Source organism: Apiospora phragmitis (genome assembly GCF_038363925.1).
Source record: "Apiospora phragmitis strain CBS 135458 chromosome Unknown utg000007l:1.0-2108841.0:1.0-2111359.0, whole genome shotgun sequence".
Lineage (NCBI taxonomy): Eukaryota > Fungi > Ascomycota > Sordariomycetes > Amphisphaeriales > Apiosporaceae > Apiospora > Apiospora phragmitis.
In genome coordinates, this window is record NW_027117405.1 from 1,220,439 (window position 1) to 1,236,198 (window position 15,760).

At 51.1% G+C, this 15,760-nt stretch overlaps 3 protein-coding genes across 3 annotated transcripts; 1 reads left to right on the forward strand and 2 right to left on the reverse strand.

Annotated features, from left to right (window-relative positions):
• Positions 1 to 1,531: 1,531 nt before the first annotated feature.
• On the forward strand, positions 1,532 to 3,321 carry PG994_007345 (uncharacterized protein; the record flags this gene model as incomplete). Its single annotated transcript, XM_066858754.1, has 4 exons — positions 1,532 to 2,237; positions 2,287 to 2,527; positions 2,586 to 3,164; positions 3,216 to 3,321. Coding segments are annotated over 4 exons (1,632 nt in total), but the record flags the coding sequence as incomplete, so codon positions are not given.
• A 3,469-nt stretch (positions 3,322 to 6,790) lies between these two features.
• On the reverse strand, positions 6,791 to 11,959 carry PG994_007346 (uncharacterized protein; the record flags this gene model as incomplete). The annotated part of the gene is given in 9 exon segments (XM_066858755.1): positions 6,791 to 7,022; positions 7,081 to 7,455; positions 7,519 to 8,468; positions 8,488 to 10,034; positions 10,105 to 10,338; positions 10,405 to 10,684; positions 10,708 to 10,970; positions 11,033 to 11,561; positions 11,618 to 11,959. 9 exon segments carry the CDS (start codon positions 11,957 to 11,959, stop codon positions 6,791 to 6,793), a joined length of 4,752 nt encoding a protein of 1,583 aa, XP_066715697.1.
• A 763-nt stretch (positions 11,960 to 12,722) lies between these two features.
• Positions 12,723 to 14,346, reverse strand: PG994_007347 (uncharacterized protein; the record flags this gene model as incomplete). Its single annotated transcript, XM_066858756.1, has 2 exons — positions 12,723 to 13,100; positions 13,174 to 14,346. The coding sequence occupies 2 exons, from the start codon at positions 14,344 to 14,346 to the stop codon at positions 12,723 to 12,725; spliced, it is 1,551 nt and encodes a 516-aa protein (XP_066715698.1).
• Positions 14,347 to 15,760: the final 1,414 nt, after the last annotated feature.

The window sequence follows — 15,760 nt, forward strand, 5'->3', positions numbered from 1 at the left end:
CTGAACAATGAACAATCGAGCTGTACAATCGCAAGTAAGGTGTTCACCAGCTTCACTGGCGCACCACCTAACTATTGACATACATATCGCGGTGCCCTTAATATTAGTAACCTGATCACACAAGATCTCTAAATTGAAGTGAACTTCACCTTACTGATCGGAGATTTGGTAAATGCGGATGACCCGATGGTCAAGCCCCCCATCCCTGAGGGCATGATTCCTCGAGAACCATCTAATGCGTCTCGCGGACGCATCCCACATCCTAATCCCTTCTGGTGAATTAGTGAATAACTAATTCATAGGATATGAAGTAAGGGTGAGGCTATTAACCGTGCCGAAACTGTATAGTTATACTAATATATATCTTGCACCTTTAAAAGTGGCTGAGGAAGCTATCGTAAAAACATAATAGGCACGAGTTAAAAAGCGTGGAAAGTAATGCAAGACCGGCGAAATAAAATCATAAGTTATAGAGATTTACTAAAAGATATTTAACTGGAGTATATCCCTAAAGTCATTCATAAGAAAGTAGCGAGGAGCGCTAATATTATTATAAGATCTATCTTAACGATTTCCTAGGAAATCACCAAAACCTTACATACGCCGAAGCGAAGCATCAGTATTATCATCAGTCTCATGAGGAAGATTATAGATTCCTTGCCTCATAAGGCTTGGTTCAACTAGACGTACAAAGAAAAGGACCCTGCGTTCGAGAGATCACCAGGACCTTAACGCCGAAGCCTAAAAATGAAGACTACCTACACATACTAGCACGTTCTTAGGCAAATAGCATTTTCCAAAGGATGACTTTAGGTCACCCTCCTGGGTTCCGTTAGAGTGAGTTACATATCTAATTAATCAAGACCTAATACTTATACCGTTACACTCTTCAGGCCTGTTCATATCCTGCTTCGCAGAAAGTTCTAAGCTTATCTAGCCCATAGTAGTCGCGGGGATATCATCTTGGAGCCCACGAATCGTTATTAAATTAGCACTAGACGCTTAGTAATGAGTTCATAGTTACTTAGGTTATCTATAGCGCTCATATCTATGCCATTTAAATATGGACTGGTCCAACTTCCCAGGGTCCTCTTCATATAAAAGTAGCGAAAATACACAGCTAGATCATCTAATAATTATTCCTAATTCATTACCGTCCTGCTGTTTTGGCTCGAAGTCTTGTAACAGCTCGAACAACCCCATTCTCGGACAGGTTTTCGTGATCGCCTTTTAAGGCGCCTCTCGAAATAACGCTTATAGAAAAGTATTACCTGCTAGTTTAGCGAGTCTCGCAATCAGTATCGCTATTTTAATAGGGAACGCCTTAGGATATTTCGAAGCATTTGGCCATATCGGCTTTAGGTTAATAAAGGTTAGAGCTAGATTTTGTTTCACAGGTAACTCATAACCAATTTCCCTGCCTTCTCACGCGGTAATAAAGTATGAGCCTTAATTAGACAATGAGCTCCAAGTTCCTAGCATATTAAGCAAACGTTAAACTTGCTACTGTTATAATCTGTATAATAATAGCAAGCCTCCCATACAGTGGTTAGACATACGTCGCAAGTACGTCGTTAGCGAATCCCGAGAGAACTTTGGTGGTGTCGTGCAGTTTGATCGCAGCAAAAGCACGACTTCGGGTTTCGTTGAGACAGGGTACCTAAATACACCACCGCATATACTAGCTGGCAATATCGAGAAGTTAAAGGCGGTACATAACCTTCACGGCAATAATATATTGCATTTTCTCGACGAAATGCTGGCCAAGTATCCTCGAATGACGAAGAAATACGGCTATCCTGGCGCAGATGAGGACCGTCTCTTCACAGCCAGCTATACACATCAAGACGGCGACATTGCCCAGATTGTCAACCGGGGAGAGCGGAGTGATCCGCACCCTCAAGTCCATTACGGAACGATTGGTTCGTCAAACATGGTCGTCGAGGATACCAAGACACGAGACAAGTTGCGGGACATCATGGGGATTCTGTGTGTGGAAATGGAGGCTGCTGGCCTTATGGAAGCGTTTCCCTGCCTGGTTGTCCGCGGTATCAGCGACTATGCCGACTCCCATAAGAACAAGAAGTGGCAACTATACGCAGCTGCCACCGCGGCCGCGTATACGAAAGAGCTGTTATTACAGATACCACCGGATGCGGTCACACATACAAAATCCATCACAGAAGCCTTACGGGGCCTGTCTACCAAGATAGACGAGGTCGAAAGGCGGACGCATAGTACGTAGCCACTGAATGTTTCCAGATTAACAGATTAATGAAGAAATAGGTGCTGAAGAAATGGCGATTCTTGAGTGGCTCTCTCCGAAAGACGTAGATTTCTCCAGTCTACAGAATACATCCCAGTCGACTCACACGCCCGGTAGTGGTGGGTGGTTACTGAACGATGAAAGATATCGAGCCTGGCGCGACGGGGAGCCGGGATTACTATGGCTCCACGGTGCTGGTAAATTACCTGCTAAACTCCAGATAGTGCTCGCTAACTGCGACCAGCCGGCTGCGGCAAGACGGTATTATGGTAAGTTATCTTACCCTACTTATGAATAGCTACTTGCTGATTATACCTAGCTCAATGATTATACGCAATCTTCAGGAGCATACTAGAGATAAGCCGACTAGAAGACTAGCGTACTGGTACTTCCGATTTGACAATAGCACCTCGCAGAACGTCTCGAGAATCCTGCGGTCGATCATCCGACAGCTCAGCACTTCGCGATTATCCTTCGAGGTTCAAGCTCTCCGAGATCAACACAGTAGGGCTGGGAGCGAACCATCGGTAGAGGAGCTTACCAAAGCTCTTGTTCACACACTCCAGAGCCTCGAAGGAGAAATTTACATCGTCTTCGATGCCCTGGATGAGTGTCCCGGTCCAGACAAGCAGGGACAGAGAGACCAACTGCTACGCTGCATCAAAAGCCTTGTTTCAGAAACACGGCCAAATCTGCACATCCTTGTCACAAGTCGACCGGAACCAGATATCCGCCGTGAGGTTGGCAGAATTGCTAATTATGCCTTAGATATCGAAGAACTCGTCAAAGAGGATGTCGCGCGATATGTCGAGACTGCACTGGCAAAGCCAGACCTCGCCAGCTGGGACGAACAAGCCAAGGGTCGTATTAGAGACAAACTTCTTTCCTTTGAAGAAAGGTAAGTATTTTATCTATAGGATATGTGAACATGCGATTAATATGATAATAGGCGTTTCCGTTGGGCGGATCTACAGATTAAACGTTTTGCCCAGTGTGCTACTTCGGGAGGTTTGGAAGATGCCTTGAAGACCATTGAAGAATTGGTTATCCGTTAGTGGCCGTACTTAGCATTTGTGCGAGATTACCTGTAATCAGTCAAATAGGTATTTTTGATTTGTTGAAGCATCGAATATTCTAACCTGGTCATCGTGCTCGATAGCCAGGGGAAGTACTCGGAGACAGACGCTGGCGCTAAGGGAGGCGGTGCTGGGCCGCAAGCATCCCTCCACGCTTACCAGTATGAACAACCCAGTAAAAGTACTCGAAAACATGACAATGTATAGCAAGTAGATAAACCTAATTAGACGCACACCGGTTGAAGGGATCCAAATACGGCTTGTTTATTGAGAATTATATGATGCTTTACTCCCTGTTTATGAACAGTAGCTGGGAACTGTTTAGCAGCAGGTAATCATCGCCACAGCGAAATGGACACCATATTAAATAGTAAGGTAGATTCTCATTCGAGCCATGTTACTTAGTATAATGAGGGTAAGCTATTAAAAATGTATAGAGATTCGTATAGTCTTCGCTGGCATTAATATTTATAACACCAATTATTACTAGCTATATGGTGAGCACGGCCAATGTTCCGGGATATATCTTTTCTCGGAGACCTGATTATGAAGGCCTAGTCTGGATAGCGCGAACAACTTAGCTTATACATGAATCACTTCGATACGAAAGCCTTCACTTACTCTACGTATAACCAGACTTTATAACGAATACGTTGCTCAGGTCTGTTATACATTCGGATTTCCATAGCTGGTTTATTACGCCAGCGCGTGTCATAGGCCACATATATGCTAAGGAGGCGGGACGAGCAGCCGCTTGGATTTCCAGCAGCCCAGGCGGTCTCGAGCGAGAACTAGGGCTATCTGAGCGTACCCAGTAAAAGGTGGGGGTTTGGAGGCGAAGAGAAAGCCATCCACCCGAAAGAGCCGTCACGCCTGTAGGACACGCTAAGCGACGCGTCCGTCGCGACTTTCAGCTCGTCCAGCTTTCCATCTTCGAGACGTGGTGCTATCACTCGATCAACAGACAGCTGACCTCGAGCTGTTGTATCCATTCCCACTGTGCAGGAAGTACCTCTATTGCCCCTCCAGCATGCCTTTCGCTTGTGGCGCTTGAAAGGCTTCCCGGGTGGGGTACCTTTTCGTTCGACGTCCCTCGGAAGCTGGTGAGTGCTTCAGCTGTCGCCGCTCGTCATGATCCCAGCTCCGCCTGCTCCTCGGCTCTCCAGCGGCTGCCGCGACTATTGACAAACCTCCTCCCGTGCAGACCCTCGGTTCTACCGCTTTCACGCTTTGATCCCCGCCCTCTAATAGCTTAGCCCGAATCCTCAGCTGCAGGATGGCCGGCGCAGCAACGATGCTCCTCGCTGTCGCCGTCCCAGCCGCCTCGATCACGGCCGTCGCACCACGGCGAAAACAGAGCCGTCTGTGTGATGAGCAGCGTCCCCGAATAGACCTGTACAGCTCGACAGCACAAGGCCAACAGGTGGTGATCGATCGCGAATGGCTCCGCAGCTGGCCCAGCAGGTTGATGTGCGCTTAGGACACTCAACCACCACGGCTAGATACAAGAACCAATTGCGGATGTCGATCACGCTTCAAGAGAGGCAGGTGGTACGGGCGACTCCAGTCGTCAACGATACGTGCACCGAATCGTCGCCCATCGTACGGCCGAGAGCAGCGTACTAGCTACACCTGGGATTCGACCGAGCGTTCGGATACGGTAAGCACCTCATGGCCTTCCTGTCCGGCATATGCGATTCGGAACGCATGCGGAGCACACGTGCGTCAGCCCACGCCATCACGCGGCCGCAGGACATATACTATTGGAAGATGGACAGATGCCGAAGAGCGAGTATAGCACGGAACACGAATCGTTAAACGGCCAGGCTGGCAACCACGGCACTCACAATCACTATTCACTGGCTAGGCATCATCGGAATGGTCGATCAGATCAGCTGGCATGGCTGGGCCATTGGTCGGTCCCCCACAGGCAATTACGTCGAGATTGCCCCTGGTGCCTGGTGCCTGGGCTGCTGGGTGTCTGGGGAAGAATGCTTTTTCTTGTGTCATGTTGGTCGCTGGCCAAGTGGTGTGGTGTTGGTGACAAAGCAGAAAACCAGAAAAACCAGAAACCCCAAAATGAGAGAGAGAGAGAGAGCCGGCGAGGTTTGGTAGCAGTTACGTTATGGTTCCCGCAGCTCCCCACTATATAATATAGGGAGCCCACACTGTCTGGCCCGTGCCGTGGCATCAAACAAGGTTATACCAGACTCTTTTGATGAGGAATGACGGGAGACGGTCGCATTTCGCCGGCTGGGCCGAGAGGTCAGATGCTTTGCAGGATGAGCAGATGCCGCCAGGACGAGAGCCAGGACGAGAGCCAGGAGGCTGGGAGGGTTCCCCAACCTGCCAATCGCCATCCGTGATCCGACTTCGCGGTACTGTCGTACGGAGTCATCCATAGAACATCGAGTCATATTGTATGGCTGTGATGGGTCGTGGGATGGGGGGTCCTGGGGTCCTGGCAGCCTGGGTCTGGAGTATTGCATACACCAAGTTCTAGAACACGCGTTTGATGGTGTGTTATTACGTACAAACTCCTCTCTGGATGATATGGGGTACGGGGTAATTTACATAGTCCCAGGCGAAGCGACATGCGAGGCATTGTGGTTGAACTTGTCCTAGATGCCACGTTCGAGGCCCAAGACGGAGTGGTGGCTGTCAAACCAAGCTGCTAAGACACAAGCATCTGCCAAAGGCTCCTTGGCAGCAGTCCCTGGCGCCCTAACGTACTTCCCCTTGGCGTCAACACCACAAAACCATCCCTCGCTCCCAAGAACACTCTCAACCTCTGGATAGAAGAGGCTGTACGAAGTGGACGCCCGTGCATGTCCTACTGGCCCAGCATCCCGTAGTAGTTCTTTCCCATGAACTGCTCTGATCAAGTCTCCAGCAACACAGCGCATACAGCAGATCCGCATCGTCAAAAACCATGCTGCATCTGATGACAATGCAATCGTCGCTTACCCCACCTTTTCTTTACCGCAGTCCAGGCCGGCACGACGAAGATCGATGGTGAAGATCTTACAGAGTACGGAGCACACAGGCCAGCAGACAGACGCTTGAATGATCGGGCAGTGTGCACGACGAGGCAGTAGACGGGAGGCGCTCCTGTGAGCCTCCGCCAGGCAGTCAGGCAGTCAGGTGCGAAGAAGTGATTCGTAGCCGTGATGGAATTCCATCCAATGGGATGATGCATGGCCAACTACCCCTTGAAGAGGCTTTTTATCTGGTGTGGTCACGTTACCCCTTTTATTATTCTGGACTCCCACCCCTTCTCGAGCCCTACATATATATATAGCGCATGGACGCGCTATACCTATTCTAATACATCAAGTAGCTATATACGGAGCAGTACGACCTTGAAAGGTAACGGAGGAGGCGCGGGCGAATCGCTAACACGGCATAGAATAGAGCACAGAGAGCCAGTTTCGTGCAGCCGTCTTGTTCACTCGGCCGTTTCAGTCGCCATGCTGGTGTAAAGCTTCGAGAACGACGAGTCTGGCGCAGCGAGCAGCTCGCGCGGGTTCCCCGATTCGGCAATGCGTCCCTTTTCCATCATCACGATCCGATCAAAGTCCAGCACCGTCTGCAGCTTGTGTGCAACGGCAATCAAGGTGCGTCCGCGAAGCTCCTCCCGCAGTACGCGCTGCATGAGCTTGTCCGTCTCCGCATCGACACTGTCACATGATTAGATACCAGGAGCTTCTCGCGAGAGGGCGTTGGACTGTTGCATACCTGCTTGTTGCCTCGTCGATAATGACAATGTTGCCTGGACGTGCAATTGCCCGGCCTAGGCAGAACAGCTGCCGCTGGCCATGTGACAGAGCCTCCTCGCTGGCGGGCGCGTCGAGTCCACCGCGGCCTTCAAACATGTGCCATAACCGCACAGCACGTAACGTGTCGATGAGACGCTTGTCGGTAGAGAGCTGCAGCGGATCAATGTTCTCGCGCACGCTTCCATGCAAGAAGAAGACTTCTTGGGGTAACGTGTTTAGACGCTTGCGCAGATCCTCGCGGGACAGCTTGTTGATATCGTGACCGTCGATACTGATGCTGCCCTCGCTGATATCTAGCATGCGAAGAATTGTCAAGAGGAATGATGACTTGCCACTGGACAGCCACGTTAGCCAAGACTCATGAATTAACACATTGACGACGTGTGGTGGATTTCACCTTCCCGTTCTCCCGCATAACGCAATCTTCTCGCCTGGTCGGATTGTCAAGTTGATTCCGTCCAGCACGGGCGTAGCAGACGTTTCATAGGAAGCCGAAACATTTTCGAAGACAAGGGAGCCGACCGATGGCCATTCCTCCGGCAACTCACTCCTTTTTCTCTCTGCATTCTCGGACGGGGTGTCTTGCACAAAGGCCTTAATACGACTAATGGCGCCCAGGGCCGTCTCCAGCTGGGTCCACTCCGTGACGAAGGTCTGCAAGACGCCGCTGAAGTTGATGACGTTGAACAGAGCGACGCCCAGAAGTCCGGTCGATCCGTTGGGCAACGACGTTGCAAGTGCCACCAGCATCACAGCAATAGCACCCCCCATCAGATCAAGCACCAGCGTAAGCCATCGTTGGATGCACCACAGTAGGTAGTATGGCTTCTGTGATGTATCTAGCACAAGGTAGCTGCGCTCCTTGTACTCTTTGGACCAGCCATATGCACGGATACACGTCAGCCCGCCTAAGGTCTCGATGAAGTGAGAAAAGAGAGGCGCCTTGGTTTCGATGTCGAGCAGTCGTAGCTGCCGCGAAGTGCGTAGGTAGAATACCTGAACAGTCGCCACAATGCATATGCAGGCGGGAATGGCAGCTGCGACGTAACCTGAGCCGGTGCAAACGAGTACTGCCGAAACGATGACACTGAAGAAGCAGACGACAGCCGTGTCGAGAGCTTGCGGGAGGTCGCTGTCAATCAGCTGTAAGTCTTGGCTGAACCTATTGGTGGTTCGTCCGGCATTGGTTGATGTCAGGAAAGACGTTGTTGCCCTTGCGTGGCAATACAAGTTAGCCTCCAGACCATTCAAAGGCAAAGTGAACATCTCCCTTACCGCAAGGTTGTGTTGAGCAGAATTTGGTGAAACTTGCGTGACGTTTTGGGTACGACCATCATCCGAAAGGCCCTGAGAAACAGTCAGATACACTCTGCTTTGCATCGTCTTGCGTATTGCACTCGACGTACCAGTCTGATGCCATGCAACTGATGACTGCCAGTGCCGCCAGGCCGAGATAGACGCCTAACCAATAGCCTATGTTCTCATTCGGATACTTGGCATTGGCATCTGTCCACCACTGTAGCCAGATGGCTAGAAGAAGAGAGCAAATCAGCGAGCTGGTGAGATTGATGGCACAAGATGACTTACAGGGAGAGCTGAGACCGAAAATATACGCTGCGCAGATGCACAAGTAAATAGCAATTGTGCCTTTGCCTGCCATTTGAGCATAGTAGACGCCCGCTTGGAAATCACTCGTCTTATGGCTAGACTCTAGTTTGTCTTCCTCATCGGGGAGACCAAGTTCTCGGTGCGTTTCCTCCAGCAGCTCCGGTTCTGGTCGCGCTGTCTGAACCACTGGCATACTTTCCAGCTGCTTCACGTAACTACCCGAAGCGGAGACTTGCTCAAGGGTGCCTTGCTCGGCAATGCAGCCTTCCTTGTTGAGGACGATGATGTGATCAGCGTAACGAAGATGGTTGGCTACACATTGTTCAGTATGATTGACCGACAAAACGACTGTCTGTGACAGCGTACCTGAGTTGGTGGCAACCACAACGGTGGATGGTGTTTGTTTGAGTAGACCCTCGGTACTGAAGACAGCGTCGAGGATGTGGGCTTCTGTTATACGATCAAGCCCCGTGAGGACGTCGTCCAAGACAACGAGCAGGTTCCTGGAGTATAAGGCACGAGCTAATGACTGTTTCGCGTCAACATCGGTTACACACTCGAGGTAAAGGTTACTCACTACCCGCATCTGCTGCCCACCGCTTAGCCTCGAGCCCCGTGTACCGGTCATGGTCTGGTCTCCATCAGGTAATTCCTCAAAGTCAACGACCAGCGAGCAGGCTCGGACGACCGTGTCGTACCACTTTGGGTCCCACGCAGTCATTCCCACGATATTGCTCTGCACCGTACCCCAAGTGATCCACGCCGACTGTGGGCAAAATGCACACTTGGAGTAGCCGACTGCAACAGACCCGGAGACGTTGGGCAATTCACCAAGGATGAGTCGAAGCAGTGTGGATTTGCCAGAGCCCACGGGACCGACAATCATAGTGATCTTGCCACGGCCAATCGCAAGATTTGCGGCCTTGATGATATTTTCATCAGCAGAGTAGCCCGCTGCACCGTCTTTGATTGCGATGACACTATCCCCAGCAGTGGTGCTTGAACCAGCATTGTTGGCTGACAGCTCCGAATCTAGGCTACCAGACCCTTCAAGCACAGGGGTGATTCTGGGGTCTTGTCTCACAGTAGACAAGATGTACGTCTGAACACGGTCAAACGAGTTGACAATGGTTTGAAAGTCTTCGAAGCCATGCAGCATCGTTATCACAGGCTGGTCCTGTAGCTGGAACAAGCTCAGAGCTGCGAATGCAACACCCTCTGTCAATGTTTTGGTGCCGTTGACTTTTGCTAGGATTATGTATGCACCGAGGCCTAGAACGGGAGCAAATGTGAAAGTGGAATTTGCTACAAGAGACCAAAGTCAGCCACTGTTATAGTAAAAGGGGCTAGCAAAGGCTACGGGGACAGGACTTACCGGCACCGGTTTCACAGACGGAAAAGAGACGGAACCGACGGGAGGCACGAATCTCTACCCTTCTTAGGCTCGTCACAATTTCATGCAGTTTTTCCGTCAAGCCGGCCATCCTGATGGCCTTGATGCCTCCTAACATCTTTGAAGTTACAGCCAGGCGCTTCTCAATAGCCTCGAGCCACGGCACCTGGGCATTTCCCGCTGCCGATGCAAGGGGAATCCCAATCGAGAGGCACACTTGTCAGAAGGTCAATAAGGTAATGCCTCTCACAGCTTGACGCCTGGAGCGAGGCAGGTACTTACCACTGATGAAGACGGTGGAAGGAATGACGGCAATGCCAAGAAGTCTGTAGAGAAGACAGAGGGACAGGACAACCTCGATGACGCTGGCATACGAATCGTGCAGAATTCGCATGCACAGGCCAATGCGATCGATGTCAGCGCTCATCAAGGTGATGGCCTCGGCATCAGTAACAGCACTGGCGCTGAGACGAAGCGTTTTGTCGTAGATTAGGGAAACGAGACTTCCGCGGAACTGGGTTAAGACACGATAGGTCATGTGTTCGTACCAGGTAAGAGACAGCTAATCAAGGCACGGTCAGTAACCAGGGGACGCGTGGACAGATAGGGTTGTGACTGTACTGCTTTGCCAACGTGAACAATAAAGTAGGCCCCGACGAGACCATAGCCGAAGTTTCGCGTGTTTGGACCCGCGGGTTCCGAGACAAAGTCGAGGACACGCTCTACGAGAAAAGGTTCGGTAAAGGCGAAACCAATATACGCAAGGCGTGGTATGACGCCGGCTAACAACTCCCATTTGTAGTGACGCACAAAGATCCATAGCAAAGCGTTCTTGCTGGACCTATCGGCTGCAGATTGGTCACGTTAGCAAAGATGAGGCCCGACAGTCTGGAAAAGTCTGACAACTTACCCTTTTCCCATCTTTCTTGCAGCTCGATTGGCCGAGAGGCAGCAAGGATATCTTCATCTAGCGGCGTCAAGTAGTCTACTGTAAGACGATTTCTGTATCCCTTGAGAAATAGCGGGTTCAGCCAGACGAAAAATACTCTGGAGTAGAAAGAAGCAGCGGCTTCCGGCGACGCATCTTTCCATCTTCCAACGAGTAGACGGCGCTTTTCAGCCACTTCCAAGGCTAGCAACGCCAGTTTAACGAAAAAGCTAGCCAGGTGAACAGGAGCAACAACGCGACAGCCGGGGATGAAGAAGAGGGTACGCAAACGGGCCAGATCCACCACGCTAGATATGCCGAAATAGAGGCAGAGGAGGGTCGATGGCCGCACGGATCGATTGTGTTCCAAGCACGACATGTAGAGTAGCCAGCAGAAACCACCGATGGTAATGATTGTCGTCGCCAAGGTGAGTCTGGTAGTAGGAGCCGCTGAACCAGCCCACAAGGCGAGCAACGCGATCTGGAGCGAGATGTAAATTGCGAATGTTGCCTGATGATCAAAGTGTCAGGTTCAATTATCACGAGTAAGCCAAGAGGGTCTTATACAGATTTTAACGCCAAGTGCCATGATCCAGTGACTTTGCGAGGACTTTTCCTGAGTAGAAGGGCGCGAGGTATAAGAATGACGACTAGAGGCTGGTCAGCATGAGAATATATTGAGAAAGCCAGCTCTTGTAAATCTTTACCCGTCAAAAGAAGAGGAAGCAAGGTGAGGATGCTCTCTTCAAAGAGCAATGTGAAATCGAAGCCGTTGAGACAAGAGTATGCCACCGTCGGCCCAAAGACATCGTGAACATGAATGGAGCATGCGCCACTGGGCCCTAACGAGGTGAGCGAATGTATTGACGCGAATGGGTGCGTCCCATCGTCGTACACGAACAAGGCCATCACGATTCACGCCTTGATCTTGGCCCGAATTTCACCAAAGGCAGTTTATCTCCTGTGTGTTGGAGGGAAGCCAAGGTGACATTGACATTGGATGTGAAGTAGATTGTAGATCCAAGTGCCTGAGTGGCTATTTTGTTTCCTTTTTCCCAGAAAAGGGAATTGGCAAGGGTAGAGGAGAAAAGTGGAACAAAAAAAGGAACAAAATTATATGACTTGTTGGGAAAATGAGCTGAGCTGGATCATCAGCGGCCTCATTTCAGAAGCCACCTGTTGGCTTCTCCAAGCTTCATACAGTACGATCTATGTAGGTAGTTTTTTGACAGCATCTCGGCAGCCAGAGAGCCTACATTAGGTAAGTAGATAGCCCGTATACGTACTTCATGATAGACGCACCCCTCCGCGGCATTGCACCCTGGTCTTCCTTCCCCGAGACATCAGCTTCTCAATACTCCCGCCTCAACTATGCCGCTACCGTCCGTACGCATTTACGTAACGTCAAGACTATTGAAGCGCAGATCTCTGGTAGAGTGCATGGGCGGCGTTGGATCAACTCGACGTGGGCTTTGCTGTCGATGATTGGCGAGAGCTCTTGGCCGTTCAAGTGCCTGGGGCGATTGAGATTACAAACTCCTCAGAATTGCTGACATGTACATATTTCCGAAGACAAACTGGTCAACCTCACTTCATGCATTGAATTAATTAGGTAGTAACCAACCCCAAGCAATGCCTTCTAATCTACACAGCTGTCCGACAACCAGCTAACTTAAGCCTTGTTCTTTTCACCGGCCCGCTTGTGTTTGCATTCCGGCAGCCGCCTGAACCGGAGATGGCATCGCTGACCCCTCGGCATGGAATTTTGCGTCCCAAGCTGCTGCATGGTCCATTCTGTCGTGCCCGACGCCGGGTCGTTCCTTAGTTCGTACACCGTCACGATGCATGCGATCAGAAGCTTAATCTCTGCCAATGCAAATGCTTTGCCCAGGCAGAGCCGGGCACCATAGCCAAATGGCATGTGCCATGCTTCCATTGCACGGAGGCTCGCATCGTCGGCTCCTAGCCATCGCTCTGGTCTGAAGGCGTACGGGTCGGGAAACACGTCGGGTCGGTGATGTATTGACTTGGTCGACGCCGACACGATGGTCTGTTGAGCTTATCGTTAGTAAACGAGCAACTGGAAGTTGTCCACGGTGAAAAAGTAGAAAGGGGTTACCTACTCCGCCCGGAAGAACCACGTCGTTGTACGCCTTGGTGGCGGGCACTACTCTCTCGGCTCGTCCGCTGGATAACGGGTTGATCCTGCTCGACTCTCGCACGCAAGCATCTAGAATGGGCGCACATCTAATGTCCTCAAAGCTCGCCTCGCCATTTTCATGAACAGGGAGGGCCAGGAGCTCCGTGCGCAACTCGTCCTGCCAACCGGGATGACACGCGAGACTCCAAAGCAGAAACGTAATCGCGAGGGAGACAGTCGTCTGAGCGGCGTGGATATTGTCCAGAATCTCGGCCGCGACCCATGTGACTGGCAGCGACCCTGTGTCGGGCGTCTTTGCATTGCTCAGCTGGTGCAGGAGGGAGCCGGCTACCATCTTGTCCGAGTTTTGCATTGCGCAGTTGACCTTTTTGATGTTCCAATCTGTCAGCTGCTCCTCGGCTGTCAGGAAGGCCGGGTTTTCGGTGGCATAGGACACGACAGATCGGACAAGTCTGTGGACCCAGGGGAAGTTGTACGACAGATTGTTCCAGGCTTCGACCTCTTTCCAACCCTCCAGTATCGCCCGCTCCTCACAATCTGCGTCTTCAATGGTGTTGGCGCAGAGCTCTGGGCCGTACATCAAACGTGTAGCGTTGTCAAAGGAATAAAAGTTGGAGTAAAGCAGTACATCGACTGTACGGTTCGCCTCAATAGCCTCTTCTAGTTGGTTCATCAGTTTTCTGGCGTTGGCCAGCAACGGCTGCAACGTGGTCGGCTTGTAAATCGAGTTGGGCTGGTAGAAGGCAAAGGTCCGCTTGAGCACCTGCCGATGTTCTCTGACGTCGAGGGTGCAGAATATCGGTCGTTCGCCGTACATGAGGAAGTTGTCAAAATATTTACTCTTGGGGTGACGCCGGTTGGAGCCGTATACCTCCTTCATCAGGGCGGCGTTGGCGAACGAGACTTCACCTGGGGCGACGAGCACAACATCGCCATATTCACGGTGCCACTCGTGGATTTTGTCGATGCGACGCAGCCACATGTCGTGGTAGACGGCCCACCAGCGGGTGATTTTGCAGAGTCTCGGCCCCGGGACATTTCTGTACGGCGACAAGGACAGGGCGTAGATGACTCGACCGACAACGATGCTGAGAAGCACGGTCAATGCCGAGCACGACAGAGCGTAGAGAGTCATGTCAAGTGCGCTCGTTGGGCTGCAACGACTCGATTGGACTGGGTTTTACAGGAAGACACCAGGTTGGGGCTCAATGGCAACAGAGCAAAGAGGATATAGGAGCAAGGAGAGGGGGGCAATCGGTCCTGCGGTATGGGCTTGAGCTGGGCTTGCTACACAATACCAGGCTGGTCACGTAAAAGAGAATACCACGGATGTAAACAAGGCCCCTTTATGAGTTCATGTTGAAGCACCAAAGTTGCCGTGGCAGGTCTCGTCAGCGGCCTTGATGCATCGTAAAGAGTCGCATGTAATTACGGCACAGAGCAAACTGCCCGGCCAACATGACGCGGTTGAGTTCTCCTATCCTGACGGAGCTTCGCTATATGCCTATCCTATCACATCGAGGGCTTCCGCTCATGGGGTAATGGCCATAAGGGTAAGGGCCGTACCTACTACCGAGACATGGCACGCGACAATTCGATTCGGCTCAGCTGAAAGGCTCGGTAATTACCGTGTAATCACGACGAGACTGACTGGGCTTGGGTGCTCTAAGACAGAGGGACAGAAAGAGGGAGTGTGCTGGATAGATGCATGTAGGGGGTGAGCAGCCCCTCACTCGACTTGGAGATCGACTGCCAAGCAAGGGACACTGTGCTTTGAATACTGGGACTCAGCTGGAAGCTAGCACGACTTGCGGCCTTCAACAATACTATGTTTGGTCCTGGGTAAGTACTATCAGCCAATTGATTCAATGTTGGCAGTTTCTTTTCAATTGGGTCAGGTGCTGGCGGCACCGTCAGGCTGCCTGAGACGTGAACCCGTCGCGATGACAAATGAGCCGAGTGAGTATCTTTTACGTACAAGTATCTATTCCATATGAGTACGTTTTACGTATGAGTATCTTCTATGTACGCCACCCGGTCTCCCAATCCAATGTAATATACACTGTGACGGCCCTTTGCTTCGGGCGCATAGAATAAGAAAACGACCTTTTAACTGCAGTGGGACTCACTCAGTGAACAGGTCACCTAACTCTAGCTATTTCAGTATTCGGGATTTGGGAGAGAATGGCAGGCCTCGCAGAACGACGGTGGTGTCATCTTCTGCCAACGCGGCATCAGATTGGGCCATGGCACACAGACATTGGAGGAACTACTCGTAATTACTACGTGCGTAACGGGACGCCGAGGAACAAGGGTGCATTGGTTGGCCTGGCGATTTTCTCGACGTTTGTACAAAGGCGTTACGACCGACGGTACTGTAACGCAATGGGTTGGCGGGAACAAGTAATTCGGTTCGAGGCTCCACAGGTATTACAGCGTACGAGAGACAAAGGTAGCGATGTGTACAAAAATGGCAATCGAGAAGTAGTCATGGCGCCTCCCGGAATCCAAAGTCGCTAGATATGCATACATTAAATAACCAACGCCAA